Genomic DNA, 19112 nt, shown 5'->3' on the forward strand with positions numbered 1-19112 from the left:
GCTCTTGCCCCAGTGCTGCCTGCAGCCCCAGCGTCCCTCCTCACCTGGTGCAGGCAGGTGCACCCATCACAGACCCCTCTATCTCTGCATACCCACGCCATGACCTCTGCAACCCCTTTGTGCCTCTCACCACTTCTCTGCCTCTTCTTTCTCGGCACATCTGCATGTGCCCCATCCCCACCACCCACCCTGTGCATCCACACGCACCTCCAAGTGCTTTCATCCCCTCCAGAAATCTTTGTTGGCAAGAGGCATCACCGTACTGGTATCCCTAACATCTCGGTTACTGAGCTGCATTGCTCTGCACACAACGGGGGAGCAAAAGTGGCAGGGGTTGGCCAAGTACCTACGATGGAGATTTGCTGGGAAAAGCAGGAGCCCACGTGCAGAACAACTGCATCCCAGCAAATAAAAGGTCAATGGACAGACAGAGGTGAGAAATGAGACACAACTAAACACAAGATAAAAGCACCAATTGCTTGGGGTGGGTTGCAGGGAAAAAAATTGACCATGTATGTATAGCATATTATGCAAATACATGTATTTTATGTAAATGCATGCAGACCAGATGCCAGCAGGCTCAGACTATCACAGGAAAGGAGATGCAAGACAGCTGAGAAGCTCTAATTTCAAGTAGCCAAGGGGCTGCTCTAAGTTACATGGGAAACAGGCTCCCCCCTGTTGCCCTGGGATGAGTTTAAACCCAGCCCTGCTCCTTGTCCCTGGCTCATGCTATCGGGTCTGCTGCAACAGGGGAGCTGCATTTCTACAAACCTTCCTCCTTTCAGGAAGGCAAGTGCTTTGTCTATTTAGCCAAATAACCAGCATTTGCTTCCTCCGCCCTTCAAAAAGCCTTCTCTGCTTTACACCAGGGCAGCTTGCATCCTTGCACCTGCTCCTTTTCTCCATTGCAATCACTCTACCAGTCCCCAGGCTTGCCTAGCCTGGGTCCCCGTGTGCTGGAGTCGCCCCAAAGCTCACCATAATCACTGCAACCCCTTTCCCTGGCTTCAGCAGCTCCGCGGGGAGTCAATGCCGAGAAGTAGATCTCATGTGAAATCTGTCCTTAATGCTTGCCAAGGCAGTGCCAATTTATAATATCCAAGAGTAAAGCATAGATCTTTTTTGTTTTTAAACTTCTCTGGCTTTGTTTTCACATTTCCTAGTAAATGGCTACATTTTGCAGCTCCTTGAAATTTAAGAGCCACGGACCACTCGGCCTAGATGTGGCCAAGGTGCGGCCACCCTTTTTATGCCTGAGACAGTTTTTTTAGCATTTACTCTCAGCACCTGGATCTTCCACTCACCCATCTCACCAGGCAAGGTCTTTAGTTGGGGCAGTTTCCTGGGAGGCCCTGGGGCTTCAGCTACTGGCTTTTGCTGGAGATCAGACCTATTGATTTCATTTGAGTCATGCAATTAACCGGGAGAGAATGGCAGGAAGATGTGGGCTGTCTGTGGCGTACAGCGCTATTTATGGTGCATCTCAGAAATGGGCAGCCCATGCGGGAAATCCTCTTTACATGGGTGAAAAAAGAAAAAAAAACACCACAAAAAATCAATCATGAGTTGCTGGCCACCTACATAAACATATGCAGAACATATGCATATATCAGGAGGGTCAGACTATCATTATCCTGTGCAATTCCAGTGGTCTCAACCCAGAATTGCTCCTGGCTGCAGCTGAAAGCCAGATTAAACACACTACGGCTGCAGCAGGATACAACTGAGTAAGGATTGGATTCCTGTCTACTGGGCATAAAAGTGATTTGCTATGCGCTTTTCTTGTATTATTTTCATGAGAAGAGGTTTGCTCATTTGGAATTTGAATTTTCCATGCAGCGATGCAAACCTGGCACAGCGGGGTTTGCTTTCCACACCTACAGAGCTTTAAATTTCCTTCCGCTTGGACAAACTCTTCCCCCCTCTCTGCATAAATCCTAGTCTCTCACAGTCATTTTTGATCTGGCCCCTCGCTTTTAATATAGAAAGGGTCACTTACGATCATCACTGAAGTCATCCACTAGTATGATTTCATGGACGAGGTGCACTGGGGTGCGGTTCAGCACGCTAAAGAATGAAGAGAGAAAATCCATGACAGTGCTTGACCAACTCAACAACCCAGCAAACAGGTTGGGAAAGCTTAGGAATCAACCCCTGGCAAAGCACAGAAGTCCAGGCTTGGATTTTCAGAAAGGATATACTGAATAAGAACAAGAAACCACCCCCTACCACCCCCCCTCCCCGTGGTAACCTACAGTGCCTGGCTTCCAGCTCCCTCTAGCCTGATCTAAGAGCTGAGCGCCCAGGATTCCTGGGAAACAGCCGAGATTCGCCCTTACCACCTTTGTGAGCAAAAGCAGAGCCCACGTAAAGCGAGGAGAAACAGGCTTTTCAGCAACATGCACATCACACCATGCATCCTAACAGCACTTACAGCAAAGCTGCTGTCACCCTGCAACCTCTCCTGGGGATAATGATATGGTGTCCACCAACAGCAGGGCCAACACAGAGAAAATTACCCAGCTCAAACCCATCTTTACAGAGCTCACAGCCGTGGCAGGACAACTCCTGTTTTTATCCGTGAGCTGATTGTGTTTCAGAGACTGCCGAGAGGGTAAGCGCAGCATTGGAGCCCACCTACTTAATGAAAGAGAGAGGCTGGAGGATGTGGTTCACAGCTCCCTCCAGGTGGACAGACACTGTGAAACGTGACTGAAAGCTACAATCTTCCCTTAATTATGCCACGAAGGACTTTTTAATTATTGTTATTATTATTAAAAAGTCTAGACCTGTTCTTCCCCTTTCTCACACAGCACAGAGGGCAGCAGAATTACATATGCGTAAAATCCCACCCCATCAAAGGGGTCAAGGCTGACTTCTTGAAGCAGAAACCCCAGGGCATCCCAAAAATCTAAGGGCTTCACATGGGCTTTGATAATGCCAGTTAGGTGGCACAGGCCATTCCAGAATTCAAACTCCTTTGCCTTCATCCTCAGCATGGTTCCTTTTTCTAACAGCATTTAAAGGCCCCCCAAATTTCACACCTGAGTCTGCCTTCTGATCTGGGTTAGGAAAAACCTTCAAACTTACTGCTGGCATAAGAGGACAGACACCCCCTGAAGCCCCTGACACTTCCAGATCCTTATTAATAGGTTTCCCTGGCCTCTCAGGCTCCCAAACTCCAGCAAAAAGCCTGGAAGTCTAGAAAACTGTGTCACTGGCCCAGACCCCAGTCAAGAGGGCTCCAAAAGGGCAGGATCCCCAAGGAACCCAGATGCCCAGGAGTCACCAGCCCAGTTGGCAGGAACCCAGAGGGGTCCCACAGCGTCACCCCCAGATATACAAGGACGTTCATCCAAAGGGCTACACTTCTCTGATGAAACCTTCTTGATGAAAAACCACCAGCTTACCTGCCCAGGAGGGCTTGGAGTATCTATACCTATTGCCAGGTGCCAGCTCCCACCAGGTGCTGGAATTACAACCCTCTAGAGAGGGAAGGAGCTGAGACAGATTTTTTTTGGAAGGAGAAGAGGACAACCCAAGGCAGATGTTTGAAATGGATCCTCCCTCCATGTTTTGTTCTGGGTTCCCCCCCGCCCCCAGCAGAAATCCTGAAAAAAAAGTGGGTTTTATCTCAGACCAAGGCTGGCACCTCCCTTGTGGAGCTCCTCAACATCACTTCCAGGCCCATAATTACTTTCTCTGGCAACACAATCCCAGCCACCTCCAGTTTCAGGGTCTTGGCAAAAACCATCATTTCCCCTCCACTTCAGATGTTTTGCATGTTAAGGTTTGGGTGAGGAGGAGAGGAAAGCCTCTGCCCCCTAAGCAACAAGTCATATTGGGAGCCCTAACAGCCAGGAGCTGCTGTGGCCACCCCAGCAACACTAAGGCTTGCACCAAGCAAGGGTTAGACAACACCGCTGTGCCAATGCCTGCAGCCTGCACAAAGTAATAGAAAAAGTGGCTGAATGCCCCTCCTCCTGCTGGGGCACACAGAGCAATTTAGATGTGCTGTTCCCACCTGTCAAGTGTTTTTTAATTATTATTATTAATAGGTTTGTTATTTTTAAGAAATCCCCATATGCGAGAGCTGAGTTCAGCAAATTACCGTAGCTGAGCGTCAGTACAGAGAGACAGGAGAGCAATATCATGCTCAGTGGAATATTTAACAAGCGCTGATTGCCTGGAAACCTAACTTGGTGAAACCTGCAGGAAAGAAGCAGACTTGTAAAAAAGCCAGCAAAATAAATAAATAACCTGCCGAGAGCGGGAGAGGGGGAGGCAGCGAGTAACTTGAATATTCAAAGTCTGCCTCCACCCAGTTTCCCCTACAGATTTGCCTGCCAGAAGTGCAAAGCAGGGCTTAACTCTACAGAGAGGTGTTCACAAAGGGGCTGATTCTGCTTTTGCTGGTTCTAGCAAGAATAACTCAACCAAAACCACTGCATTGGCTGTAGACTCAAACCTGGACTCATAGCAGTACCTTGTGACTTGGAGGAATTCCCTCCAGGGCACCTCTTAGGGATGAAAATCCAGCATGGACCGCTGGCCTGGAAGATGTGCAGCCCAGTCTTGGCTTAGCTGCAGGCTCCCACTGTTCCCAGGTCAAGCCATTTGCTGCGAACTCTGTGCCTAAATGCCAATGACGGCCATCTGTGGGATGCAGAGGGTTGACTACAGCAAGGAGGAAAAGGTCAGTGTGCAGGCTGATGAGGGAGCAACCTCTCCAAGGCTTGCCCCATCTCCAAGAACCGTCATCCTTCTGTGGGGTTAATGACAGACACCACCATGGATGACACCACATCCCCCGGCACCAAAAGCAGCCTCACCCAGCAGCATCACAGCCCTCTCCCATCACTTCCCTTGTGGGACTCACCCACAGCATGACACTGTGCCAAATCCCAAGTGAACAAAGCCCTGGTAAGGGTGGTCCAAAGGCTGAGTCTACCACAGCTTCAAGGGACCTGTTGTCCCCTGGTTTCAGCAGGCTTTGAGCTCATCATTGCTTCTGCGAATCTGTGCAAGCCCCAAAACTGCTGTGAAGCTATGGGCCACTTGATACAGGCATGAAGAGATCCACAGCAAAGGCTGCAACACCGCAACTGCACCACACTTCCCAACACAGGTGAGAGCGAGCACACCGGCTTTTCAGCAAAGCCAAATTCATGTCTCCAACAAATTTTCTACCTGTACTCTATTAATCACATGATAATGCACCCATGCCACTGGAAACACAGGAGATTATAAACACCCCTCCTACAGCACTCCTCAGGGAGGATGGGAAACAGAGACACCAAATACGAACAGGACATTTTCAATGTTACAGGGATTTTTTTTCAGACAGACTATAAAAGCACTTTTAAAAATTCCAAGGCAGCTTTTCTATTACTTGTGCCTTTGCTCAGCTTTGATTTTTTTTCCTATACTTTCTTTTCTTTCTTTATTTGTGTGCATGGCTTTTTTTCCTTTTATGTGGGTAAAATCAGAAGACAATTAATATTATGGTGCTTTGAAGTCCCCCTGTTATTTATAGAGTTTTTCCCTGAAATCAAACATAGGTAGATATACTGCAGTGACGGGCACATTTTCACAAATCAAAACAGCTTTTAACTTCTGTTGAGCCAGGTATCACAATGCTTTCTCCCTTAAATCACAGAAAGACCTGTTACCATCAAAATGAAAACTCTTGCCTCTAGTCCAGAAAGCGCTTACGCTTACTCAACCCCATAAGACCAGATTCGCTGCTGAATTACCTTGAAAAGTTAATGCCAAAATTCTCTTTGTTTCAGTGGATTTACCAGATGTTATGCAGATGTAACCATGGAGAAATTCACCTTAAATATTCATTGTGAGGTTGTTCTTTCATCCTCCTCAATGATTTGTTGGAATCCTTTTCCACCTACCCAAAGGTAAGCCCTGGATTGAACAATTTCACCTCCAAATAAGTACCACTGCAGAAGTCACCCTGATGCATAAGACATGGAAAATGTTTGCAGGGAGGAGTTCAGATCTTCTGACCAAAGGTCAGTATGTTTTTGGTCATCACCCAGAATACCAGTTGCTTTGGAGAGGTGACTGTGGACATCGGTCCTCAGGAACTCATGAACCTACTAATTCTCTCCATGGCAACGTACTGGGACTTGTTAGGTGGGAAAAAAATACCTTTGGGTGTATAATAAAGTGTCAAAAGGGCCAAGGGTCACAATTATCGAAATCAGACTGAGAGTGCAGAGCGAAAATGCCCGCCAAAATGAACTGCTTCAACAACCCAAAATGGCTAATTATGTAGGAAGAGAGACATCACACCAAGAATAACCATAATGAGCGTTGATTACGCTGCGGCTTTCGCATTTTATTCTTTCAAATACCCACCAAGCTCTTTGAAATTCAAGAGTTCTCTTATGTTAACATCAAAAGGTAAAAGCGCACGGAGGGCTGTGTACTTAGTCACCGTGAGAGATGATTAGCAAATTAAGAAAAAAAGAGTCCAGGGTTTAAGCAAAAAGCAGAAAAAAGATATAAAAAAAATAGTCAGCACAAAGTGCTAATTATACAGTTTCTGCGCAACACCTGGCTTGTTTTTGCTTCTTTAATCAGCCTCGTTTCAGTTATGGCACAGACTCTATACAGTGCCACGGCTGCCTAAGGAAAGAGGAATGCGGCTTTGTCATTTCCCTGCCTCAGATGTGTCTGGATGCAGACAAGGTAGTGGCACGAGGGGACGGTGTGAGGTGCTGGCTGTCCAGGACATCACTTCTCTTACTTACAAGCACTGGAAAATGAAAGGTGTGATATTCTCCCTGCTAATTAATGATCTAAATATTTGATGTGGTATTCACAGCACTCGCATCAGGACTTTTGCCAAAGGATATGTTTTGGTTTGTCAGCGAGAGGTAAATAATTAAGTCTCCTTATACCTGTTCTGAGCTCCCCAGCTGCAAGTTTGAAGAATAAATAAATAAAGACCACTCAGCAGAGTAAATGGGACTGTTTCACCCTCTGCCTGGCAGGTTGCCGGCACAACACCTCCTACACTCCTCTCCTGTCCAGCCTGCACCAGCGCTGACTGGCCATCATGCTCCCAAAATTGCCTTGCTGGAGGAAGTCACAGCACGACGGTCTCTGATGGTCCCGGAGCAGGGCATCACCCCAGGCTGCCTGCAGTTCTGCCTCCCCAGCCCTGCCTCCAGGGCAGGCAGCCTTTCTCTACCCACCATTGCCAAGGACACCCCCAGGGATTGGGCATACACCAAGCCTGGCTCGTTGCAGACCTCTTCAGGGGATACCGCAGCTCATCAACCCCTGAAATCACAACTGCCCACACAGCAGTGGCCGCATCTCAGCATATGAGCATGCTGATGCCTGCAGAGGAAGGATGAGAAGGAACGAGGATGATTTTCTCATAAGCAAGGCAGTTGATCCCCCTAACCACACAGGATTACACAATGGGGAGGCACTACTACCCATCACTGTTAAGAGCCCCAGCACCCAGCCTAGCCCCAGGTGATGAGGAGTGCATCTTTCCTGGCTGTGCTGCTCCTTCTCCAGTGACTGCTATGGCCTTGGGGATATCCTTAAGCTCTCCCACTGGAGGAGCTGGGTAGCTAGAGGTGGGCAATGAGCTGGATTCTCTTCCTAAATCCAGGCTAGCACAGGATGGAAAGAGAGGAAAGAACAAAATTGTATTTTTTTTTTAAATTGTATTGCTTATTCTTTCCCTTGCTCCTGCCTTCCCTCCTTGGGTTTACTCGCATGGTGCCATCCTCATTGGAGACTCTCATCTTCTTTAATACACTGAGCCTTGGAGCTTGAAATGAGTGAAACTGAACCACAGAGGGATAAGAAACTTGCCCAAGGTCATTCAAAAAGCGAGTGTCTGAAACAACAACCTGACGGCAGTTTCTTCACTGTCTGCCTATTTAAAAAAAAAAAAAAAAAAAAAGAAGAAAAAATCTCAGGAGCTACTTTGCTATTCACCATCTCCTCTTTTCTGGCCTCTTCTCCCCTTTTCTATTTCCATTTCTCACGACACCCATTCCCTACTACCTAGACACTTGTACGTATTCACAAGCATAGTTACACATTTATAGATGCTGACTACATCATTTGCAGAGATTTGGGCATTCGATTAATTGAGCTTTTCTTTTTTTTTTCCTCCTCCTTTTCTTCCAGCTGGCAAATGGTCAGAGAAAAGATCGTGAAACTTTTAAATGAATTAATTATTCAACACAGTCCACTAGCTTTTCTCAATAGCTCTGACACAAATTGTTCATAAACAAACTGTCACAAATGCCTGCAATGTGACTTGCATAAGGGGTACTGCGGAGGCCACGTACTGGTGTCTCTGATTCACGGGTCAGAGCACTCACATCCACACCAAGAGCCAAACACAATACACTGAGCCTGCAGTACAGCTCAGCCTTAGCACTCAGTGAGCATTAAAGCTCTCAAGCACCTAGGAAAAGTGTAGGAGTAGCAAAATCCCTCCTGCTCATCATGTACATGGTCCCTTCTGCAAGAGCTGATTTCATCTTCTTCTATAGGGTACCCTCACCAGCATTTTCCTCTGTCACCCCTCTGTGTTTACATCTGGTCCTGTAAGAAGTGCTCCCTTTGGAGGGGCAATGCTCCATTGCCCCATGGCTTTGGACAAGCCAAGCACTGTCCCTTTGTCCTGTTTCTTGCTCCTGTCAGGCTGTTAAATGAGAACATTAATTTTGCAATGAGGCTGGAAACCCCAACTTGCTGGAACTCAGGAAACCAGGTTTGCAACCCAGTCTTCCACCAGCCACAGAAAAACCAACTCTGTTCCTCAGTCCGTCCATCTGTCAACTGGGTTATACCAAGACACACCATGGAGGTGTACTACAGAGGACAGGGTAGAAGAGGTGCCCATTTTACTCACCGCTGCGCTCAAAGTGCATGGAGACACTTGGCCACAGACTGCTCCAAAAGGCACAAAGCAGTGTCAGGAGGACAGAGTTTGTTCTGAGTGGCCATGGAAAATGATCCATGTTGTTACAGCCACCGTGGGACAGAGTTATCTGAAAGATCTAATTAAACTAAGCATTTGTTGAGCAAGGGGGAAAAAACAGAGCAGCCAGAAGGCATAGAAAATTAACCTACAGAGGCTGAAGAGACAGATGAGCTCTCAACTGGTCAAAAAACAGGCACAGAGGTGGCAATACACACATAACCGTGGCCAGAGAAGAGCAGAGCAGGAGCCACGTCACCAGCACGACTTGCCACCAAGGACCGGCTGGGTCAAAGCAAGCCTCTAAGTACTGCATCCAGGAGGAAAATGGTGAACCCTGATGCAAGGAGGTCACCTCCAAACCATGGAGACCAAAAAAAGGAGGGTCAGCTCAGGAGAGCTCAGGATCTCAGCCCAAGGATCAGCAGGGGAGATGGGGACCCAAGGCTGTTATCTCGATTCCTTACTGCTCGGGCTTGTCTCTGTGGTGCAGCTCAGTGCGATGCTCCACAGGGCTCTGGCACAATTTGGAGATCAGCCTACAGGAAAGAGGGCTCACAAGGGGCCCATGAGTTGGGAAAAACCTCCCCACAGACCAAACACGAGTGCTGGAATTGCCAGGGCACCTGAACAGGGAAGAGCAAAGCTGTGGTAGAAATCACATGCAACCAGATAAGAAGGCAGTAAAGCCAACTAAACAAGTCAAGCAAAGAAAAGAAGAGGAACAGGGAAGAAAGTCTTTTTATAGCTGGAAATCAGAAACATCAGAGGACAATATCCTAGAGGAAGAAGGAAAAAATCAAACTACCTGTATTTCTAATCATGCCATCACAGTTCTCTAGTGAAGCTGAATACGGGGGACCCAGGCAGAAGAGCTGCGTCATGGGTCTAACATCTCTCATGTGACAACATCACTCAGGATCGTACTTGCCAGGACAGTTGAGTGCTGAGTCATGGGGAGAAATGAGATTAAAGTCCATCCCTGCACTTTACATGTTATCAGCATCCTATATCTCAGGGGCTAGAGGACTGCACTTGGCTTTGCCTTGCCATCTCTGTTACAACGGGTTTTGGAGAATGGTACGCCTATGCAAGGCACTATAAAGATAAAAGAGACGGTCCAGGATCAAGGATGTGGTACACCAACACCAACTGTCGGTGTTATGCACACCCAAAATCCACACATCCTAGAGAGAGAAAGTGGTGATAGATTACTAAGTGTGAAGCGAAGGAGATGGGATTGGGCACTAAACCATAAAGCAAAGCAGGAATTCAATTTCAGGACTGTCAAACTCACTTGTGGCACTGGGTGCATTCACCTGAGGAAGGATGCTGTTTTCAGAGAAAAGCCTGGCAAGGATGTGATGGCGAACAGGGCACAGCTGAAGTCTCCCCACAGCCAGCAACCCCAGTCTGACCAGTTCCAATGATGGCAAGGGGTCCCTGGGAATGCCAGGCTTTAACTGACAAGGCTTGCATCAGGGCATAAACCTTCACTATGTGGGCATGAGACACACCTGCAAACCACTTATTGCTGGCACAGAGCAAAGCACGCCCAAGCTCGCTACAGAGGAACCCACCAGATGAGACCTGGAGATAGACTCCTCAAAGATGCGGTGGACACACCTTACTACCTTACTAAATCTTCCCACAAGAGAACTTGTGGATTCAAGGCACACATTGGGATTAAATGCCGATTTTAAAAACCTGTGGTGAAAATGAAGCCTTTAGTCTATCCACTACAGCAAAACACAGCCAAAAACAAAACGACAAATGAAGGAATGGCCACATGCCCAGAGCGCTCCACCGTGTATCCAGAGGAGTACAGAAACCGTCCTTGAAAATCTAGTCTGCATGTGCACCATTAGAGCTTCTCAATTATCATGCCTTTCTGGCACTTGATGGGTCACTGGAGAAGCTCAAACAGCAGTACCAGAGCAGACATCTGCAGAATAATAGCTGTCTCTAGAGTACTGGGACAAAATACATCTGAGCACTGATACCCAGCTGGATATAAAACCTCTTATTCCAGGCTCTGTCTAATCTTCTGCTGCTCCCTCAAGACTGTCCCTGCAAACTTTCCTGAGCATCCCACTGTAAAACCTATTTCTAAGAGACCAGCTTTCACGCTAATTTCTCCCAGTAATTATTTGAGACCCTAGCTGGTAGGTCTGGTCCCATTGCTGCGGTGTGTGCAAACAGATTCTGCCTTTATTCATGAAAACTTCTAGTCCACTCACCATTTCTTAAGAACAGACTGCGAGCTCTTACCTCCTAATCGTCCTTAGCAGGGTCGACCTGGCCTCATTGTGGAAGGTGATGACAATGCTTGTTGGTGGGAGGTCCTGGCGATAGTGCAAAGTCATACACCTGGGCAGGGAGAAAGAGGAAAAGGCCATTCAGGTGCTGGAATTCAAAGTGGGAGCTCACTTCATTAACGCAGGCAGCAGATTCCATCAGTAGATGGTCCCCCAGCTACTATTAAAAAAAAAAAAAAAAAAAAAGGTTTTCTGTGTGAATCCTTTCTGAAGGAGTCAAGAAACTGCCAAGTAAGTCACTGAGAATTAAAGCAGGAAAAAGAGCTTAACTGTCATTAATAGGAAGGGATGAGAAAGGAGGCACCCAGCCTGCAGCCCTTTTCTCTAGCCATTCCTTCCCAGCTAGCACACCCTCCTGGTACCAACAGCCTCCCCACCAACAGGTAGTGGGAAGATAAATGCCCTCCTCTCCCTTTTTGTATTAGTTAGGGCACCACCACCTTCAGTAAGGATACTCCTCACTGACATTAGCATAATGGGATCCGAAATGGGTCCTTCATGCCAAAGGTAAGGCACAGGTGAGGTACCTGCAGAAGGCCAGCTGCAAATCTTATGCTGCCTCAGTGGCTCTGTCAGCTTCACGGGGCTTTTGGTGACATTCCAGAAGTACTGGGCTATCGTGCTGAGGCTTTTTTCTTTCTTAAATTGAGGCAGGGGCCCAAGCACTCTTGTACCCACCTGGCTGGTGGCACCAGCAGAGGTAAGAGCATCACTGAAGCTCCAGCTCCAAACTGCCTCACTCCCAGCTCCCGAGGCTGCAATTTCCACCAGGCAGCCACAAGGTAAACCAAGCCCTGTTTCTAAATTGATTGTTTCCTTATTCGTTTTGCCTTAATGGCATAACCTGACTACAGGGAAGATTGGGATTTAACACTTTCCAAGCCAGCCTGCAGAAGGTGAAAACCCACAGCTGCAACCACAGCCCCTGCTGCCTCCTTACCAAGGGGAAACATCGTAGACTCTGTAATTACTTTGACTTTTAGCTGATGAAATTTGTTGCTTTTATAGACCGACACCAACATAATCCTAGCTCAGGAAACCAGATACACCTCTTACATCTGTGCTACTCTTTCTAATTCCCTGTCAGACCATGTGATGGACTTAAGATGACATGCCAGTGGCAGGATGGCACCCTGTGACCAGCCTGAGGAGCTCCCCATCACAGCCATCGCACGCCTTCCCATACACATGGCACTCCCCTCTCTTGTGTCACTGCCCAGGTGCTACAACTACCATCCTCAAATGAAGCAGGAAAGAGAACCGAGCAACCACTCTTTCAAGAAACCATCAGTTTGCTCCCCCAAAGCTCTGGACCACGCTTTGCAAGGTGAAGTAAAAACAGATGGAAAAATTAAGGTGGGGATGGGGAGGAGAAAGCAAGTAACAGTAGTGAAATATTGATGGTTTATGCTATCAGCATGGTATGTTGCACCTCAGAAATGCCAAAAAGCTTGAGGTATTATTTTTAATGTGGTTTTTCACCTTTTCATTTTGAAATTACATTTCTGATTATTTACAAAATGACCTAAATAAAAGGAAAAAAGGGCATGTGGCAGGTGAAATAATTCCAAAGGTAAGGAAAAAAATGACATCTTGGATGGGACAAAATATTTGCAAGCTTACATTAAATCTGTTGCTGCCTTCTCTCACCAAAACCTTTCCCAAGTCCTGCCTCAACTTGACCAAAGCAGATTTCTCATTACTACCATGTTCTTGCAGCATAATCACCAACCCCCAAAATACATCATTCAACCAGTTCTAATTCTAGGTCTGTCCTCAAAGGACACCGAAGTTGCACAGCTACTCCTCATGCAGGAGAAAATTCAGTGACATTGCCCTGTGAGACAATACCCTCATTCATCTAAGTTACATCTCAGGGATGCTGAAAGCCGAGGGTTTCTGAATTACTAAACAGCACTAGGTCGTGCCCCGAGCTGCTCAGCTGGGTCGCTGTGGCGCCTTGCATCATCCAGGAACCAACTTCAACTGAGCTTTCCCAAGCTGATATGAGAAAGAAGATGCTGCTGCTGCTGCTTGGTGCCTGGTTTGCCACACTCAGGCTCAGCTCTCGCTTGCTTTGCAGAGCTGCAGGGACAGACTACAACGATTGCTCTCCCTGTGCTATTTATACACCATTATGTCCTAACCATTCCCAGATGCGTGTCCTTCCACCCACTTTCAGCACGGCATCAGGAGGGGTTGGGTGGTGCAAACAAGGGAAGCTATTTCTGGAAAAGAATGAAAAGAGGGCAGAAAATACAAAGTCATCAATACTTATGTTATTACAATAGTTAAGAAGCTAATAAATAAAGTTGCAGTGGATACATGCTGTATCACCCACCAGTGGTAGTGCCAGGGGTATTGCACACTGGCTGGGTCTGCCAGTGCTGTGAGAAAGGCTTCTTGTGCGTGACAACAATTTGATTTTAGAACTCCAGGTGTCTATGCACCTGATCAGCCTAATTAGACAACATGCATGAGGAAAACACTGAAACATCATATATGAGCGCCTCCAGAGCTTGGTCACTGGCTCTGTGACTCACCCCTAACTTCTGTATAATAAGGCTCACATCCCAAAAATGTAGCACTGCCGCTACGGAGTGGACAGGGACCTGGCAGCACCCCAACCTCGCCTCGCCTCTGTGACCAGCCCTGCACCGCAGGTGGCACCCGCTGCCCCAAAACCAGCCCACAAAGGGTTAGGCTGAGCTGCTGCATCTGCCAGGGCTCCTCGGGGTCCCTGTGTGGCCCTGACTCTGTCCTTGCCCAGGTTTTTATTCCTGGGCCCTTCTTTAAGGAGCCCTCCCAAACTTTCCTCCAGTTGATCCCTTTTTTTTTTTTTTCCTTCCCCCCTCAGTGTAACTGCAGCTTAAACATCCTGGCTCCTCAGAAGGCAGATTTCAGTTTAAGTTGTTGACTACAAGTGTTTTTTGGCACTTGCTTGGGTAATAAAAACCACAGCTTGGAAAAGCATTAAATCCAGCATGTCCAGAATTATTTTGTGTGACAATTACATCTGGGGTAATTTCAATTTAATACCTCACTGCAAGTGAAAATTGCAGCATGCAGCCCTAAAATTGCTGTAATAATGAAAATAAACCCACTAAGAGCTGCCTATGCTACCTCAGGCTGTCACTGGATAAACATTTTGTGCTGCTTATGGTATTTCATAGGTCACCCAATTGCCAACAGCAAAAAACCAAAAACAACACCCACAACATTTTCAGGAAACCAATGAAAGTTTGAGGGTATTCTTTTAGATTAAAAAAAAAAAAGTAATAACTGCATTGCTTCTATTTGCAGTGTGTTGAAACTCACTGGCTGAAGTAATTTACAGTTTCATGCTTTGAAACCTTGCAGCAGGACGGGGGAGCAATCTTAGCACAGCAAGTGCTAGCAGGAGCACTGCCAGGCTGAACTGCCTGCAACGTGGGCTGCTCCACCAGCTCACAGCATCTGGGGGGCAAAAGAAGACAGAAGCTAGTCTGGCCTGCCCTAAAAAACCTAGAGGGAGCATCCAGCTGGAGAAGCAATTACTATTTCCTCCTGCAAACCCAGAAATCACACTCTTATTTATTGGGAAGTTTTACTCTTCTGTTTTAAGGTTATTTCCCATTCAAATTTGAAATAATTTCAGAATCAGAAAGTTATAAAAGGGGCATTCTAGCTGCAGACATCTAAGGAATCACCCTTGGAAAATCCCAGCCTGGACTGGCTGTTCGCCGTACTTCCTTCAGGGTGGAAGGAGCAGCACATCTCATCTCCTTGTTCCGAGTATGCCATTAACAGCTCAGGGATATATTATGGTGCGCCTGTTTGTGGGGACAGGGAGCACACAGGCGGAGCCCTGTACTCATCACCAGAATCGCAAAGCCCTCCCGCAAAGTCCCAAGCTTTAGACACTCCAGTGTTCCTCACAGGCCTCTGAAGTCCCTCACTAAAGACTTTTTTCTTGGGTTGCTTTGACCCTTGTGCTCTTGGTGAATGAGGGGCTATCACACCCTGATGGCCTCTGCACGCAGCCACCCCTGCATCCCTAGAAGTCCTCCTGATGGGGCAATGCACACCCATTCCTGGGGCATGTCAACCTGTTTTAGATTTGAAATGGCAAACTTAACTCATAGCGCCCCTCACCAAACCGAAGCCCAGCTGGGAAACACTGCTACACAGCACAATGGTGAACAGAGATGGACCCTGTTCCTTGACACCTCTGGGTCCACCCCTGGGCTCATCCAGAGTGTGTTTTCTCCTTGACATCTGCCATCATGTGCCCGCAGAGCTGCACTGTGTCTCCCGAAATCTACCTCTCACACTCCCCCTCTCCTGGGTCTTGTTAACTTCCTTCAAGAGATGATTATCCCTATCCTGCTACTCCAGCTTCCCCTGCCAGGCTTGTCTTCATTCCTCTTTTCTGCTTCGATGCCATCTCTTGCCAACAGCTCTGCTGTGAATTTTTAATGTTTTTCCATGAAGTCAAAGCTCTCCCTTACCACAGCTCACCACTTCCAAAGTGCTCTCTGCGTATTTATTTTGAACAGCCAGCTTCATCAGAGCTACACCATCTTTCAACTCCCTCCTGGCTCCTTTCTTCTCCTTGGAAACACGTGGGAGAGCAGTCTCGTCACCACACGTCTAAACCAAGAGTATTTGGGTTTGTTTCTACACAGTGCTAACAGGGCTCTCCCTCTCACATCTACCCAGAGGACAGGGACCTGTCATCCGAAACAGTATGGGTTCACACCACCACCAATGGACAAACCCTACAAGCACTTGGGTTTCAGATGATATTCCTTGAGTCTGACTAGCTCTCCAAGCTTGATGGTTCTCTTGAGTGAAGACATGTGAAGAGTCACACCACAACAGTGCAAATATCATGAGTTGCATGTTATAGATTTGGATGCTCCACTGGAAGCAGAGAAGAACTTGGTGGAGAAAGGGGGAGAAACATTAAAAGTCCTTTTAGTGCACAGAAAAAGTGAACTAAATTACACAAATCTCCACAGCAACTTCTAGGAAGAGTTAATACTAACATCAAAGCTTTCAGCTCATATCCATGCTGGAAGAAGAGACCTTGCCAGCCTGGTGCACACCTCTGAAGGGACTCAGCCAGTCAGGACCAGAGCAAGTCTTTGCTCTAGCCTGGCCTTGGGCTGGACCAAGTCATCCATGCCTGCGAGAAGCCTCTACAGCTTTGCCCAGGCTATACACCAGTCAGTCAATGACTATGTCCCAGGGATCTTGATGTCATCCCAGACCCAGCTGGAGAGACAGAATGGCAGGAAAATAGAGGAGAAAGACCAGAGATACTGAAAATATGTCTGTACCTTACCAAATGGCCTGGAGCCAGTCCGCTTCTGGAAATGGGGGGCAGTCCAGGAAATAAAAACAAGGAAAGCTTTCTTTTACCATTTTTCTTTCTTATCGTGAAAACTAGCTCAGCACTCTCTGTGTTGAGCTACTTCACCTAGCTATTGTGGCCAGGCATCCTTGGTGTAGTCACTGCAATTCCTCTCTCCAGGACGCCAGAGGAAACTGGAGCAAGTCTTGACAAACAAGCAGGCGTGAAAAATTACTCCCTTGGAGGAAAATTAAAGTTACTGCTCTAGGGAGCAAAGACGACACCCACCACAGGCAAGCAAACAGTCACTAGTGGGAGGAAAGAGATTAGAGCCCCAGCTGCCTTGATGAAGCCAGTAGCAAGGGTGCCCAGGCTCTGCCTGCCTGTAGGGATGGCAGGACATGCAGGCACCTTGGTCATGCCTCTCAGCACAACCTCTCACGGTGGCATAAACCCCAGCCAGTGGGAGACCATTGTGCCTAAACCCTGTCTTGTAGCTGGAGCAAAATTACAGGTGAATTCCATTAAAATAATCTAAAAATAGGGACCATGGACATGTTGTGATTTAGAGCTATATTGCCATGTATGTGCCAACTCATATGGAAGCTAATGAGTTCATAGAGCTTTCTGCTGGACAGGACCATGCACTGTCTCACCTGATGTCTGGGAAACAGGGTCTCTGGCATTTTTCCCAGTTATCTGTGCATATCTCAGTTATCCATGCATTAAGCCCAGTGACTTGTGTCTGACAGCACAGACAAAGTGTCTGAAAGTGTCTGACACACTTTCAAAAAATCATTACTTTATGCCCTCCAGAGACAGAAAATTCAAGAAGCGCTCTTCATGTTACAATGCATCAGACTCATACAACAATATAAACAGGATATGACAATTCAGTATTTGCATGACCAGGGCACACAGAGGGGTCAGTGGCCTCCTTCATGACATTTACCTCCTGTTACCACCCTCAGTTCTTCTTGGCTCTTCCCAAGTCATCCTTCCTGCACGTTACCTCAATATTTTGTCACTCAGCTTTGAGAGACCTTCCCAAGATATGCCAGCATCTCCTCCTCCTTCTGTGGGTATGCATTGCACCCCATCAATCAGGATGAGGCTGCTGAACGGAGAGCTGACCATAGTCTGCCTTACTGCATGTCTCCAGCACCACCATGCACTGCCTGCACTGGCTGGCACCCAGGGCCATGCCAGGGGATGGCTGCTAGCAGTGAGCAGGCTGCTTGCACATCCTGCACTTGGGGTTGTGCCTGAGACAAAGACCTCCTGAGAAAGCTCTGGGGTTTCCTCCATAACACTAAGAGCTTTGATGCTGACCACACCACTAGGATACAGCACAATCTGATCACAAACGTCGCTGCTCAGCGCATGTATGTGACCTTTGTAACACAGTAGGATGAGCAGTGGCTGTTGGGATTTGTTGTGGTTTAGCCCCAGTCAGCAACTAAGTACCACACAGCCACTCACTCACTCACTCCCCCCAACCCTGTGGGATGGGGAAGAGAATCAGAAGGGCCAAAGTAAGAAAACTCGTGGGTTGAGATAAAAAGAGTTTAATAATTAAAATAAAACAGTAATAACAATAACAATAATAATAGTAATATAATGAAAAATAAAATAACGAGAGAGAGAGAGCGAGATGAACCCTCGGGAGAAGGAAAAACAAAAAATCCAAACAACAAGTGATGCAACTGCTCACCACCCGCCAACCGATGCTGACGGTCCCCATGGCACGATTGCTACCTGTCCCCCCGGCCGGCTCCCCCCAGTTAATATACTGGGCATGACAGGAACCCGGGTTCAGCTCAACTGCAGGTTGACCCGAGAAGGTCAGCCTTCTTGGGTTGACCAAGGACATTTTTCTACACAGCTTCTGGAAATTGAAATGGTGCTATGTTTGACTAGTGTACAATTACTATTTCCTCTAACTCACTGTCTCTTTCAGTCTCTCTCTTTCTTTCTTTTCCCTGCAAGATAGATATCTAAAAAATTAATCAAACAGCTAAATTTGAAAAAAGGAGGAAATGCAAGAAAGCAAAAATAACCTTCCGTGTACATGACGTGCTGCTGCCTGTGAACCTCAAAATTGATGTGATGATGCATTTATAATTTATTAAACATTTGCTGGATTTTTGTCTCTGGAAAAGGGAAGGGGAAAAAAACAGAACCTACTAAAAAGCAAGGAGAGAATAGCATGGCTGCATTTAAAAACAAGTTAAACCAGATTGTGTGTCTTGATTTTCAAAGCAGCTCATGAATAATTCAGACTTCTAGGGCCCTCCACACAGACTCAGGGTCTGTCTTGCTTCTTGACTCCCCCCACCCTTCCTTCCTCAGAACTGAGGCAAAAAGAAAAAGGAGCCAACAAAAGTGAAGAAAACAAAACAAAAACAACCTTCTTTGTCTTCAGTAGAATTTTAAAATGTGGACAAATTTCTGATGCCAGTTTTACTGGAATACC

The 19112-nt window shown here is 47.0% G+C and overlaps 1 protein-coding gene across 1 annotated transcript in view; it reads right to left on the minus strand.

Moving 5' to 3' along the window:
* GALNT14 (polypeptide N-acetylgalactosaminyltransferase 14) overlaps positions 1-19112 on the minus strand; it is a 105156-nt gene that overhangs the window by 34278 nt on the left and 51766 nt on the right. Inside the window, exons 3-4 of the mRNA XM_075088701.1 lie at positions 11252-11350; positions 2003-2070 (exon numbers count right to left, since the gene is read on the minus strand). Of these exons, the coding sequence (XP_074944802.1) occupies positions 2003-2070; positions 11252-11350 (167 nt within the window). The remainder of the gene's footprint in view (positions 1-2002; positions 2071-11251; positions 11351-19112) is intronic.

This window comes from Phalacrocorax aristotelis, chromosome 3, assembly GCF_949628215.1.
Source record: "Phalacrocorax aristotelis chromosome 3, bGulAri2.1, whole genome shotgun sequence".
In the NCBI taxonomy this organism is placed as follows: domain Eukaryota; kingdom Metazoa; phylum Chordata; class Aves; order Suliformes; family Phalacrocoracidae; genus Phalacrocorax; species Phalacrocorax aristotelis.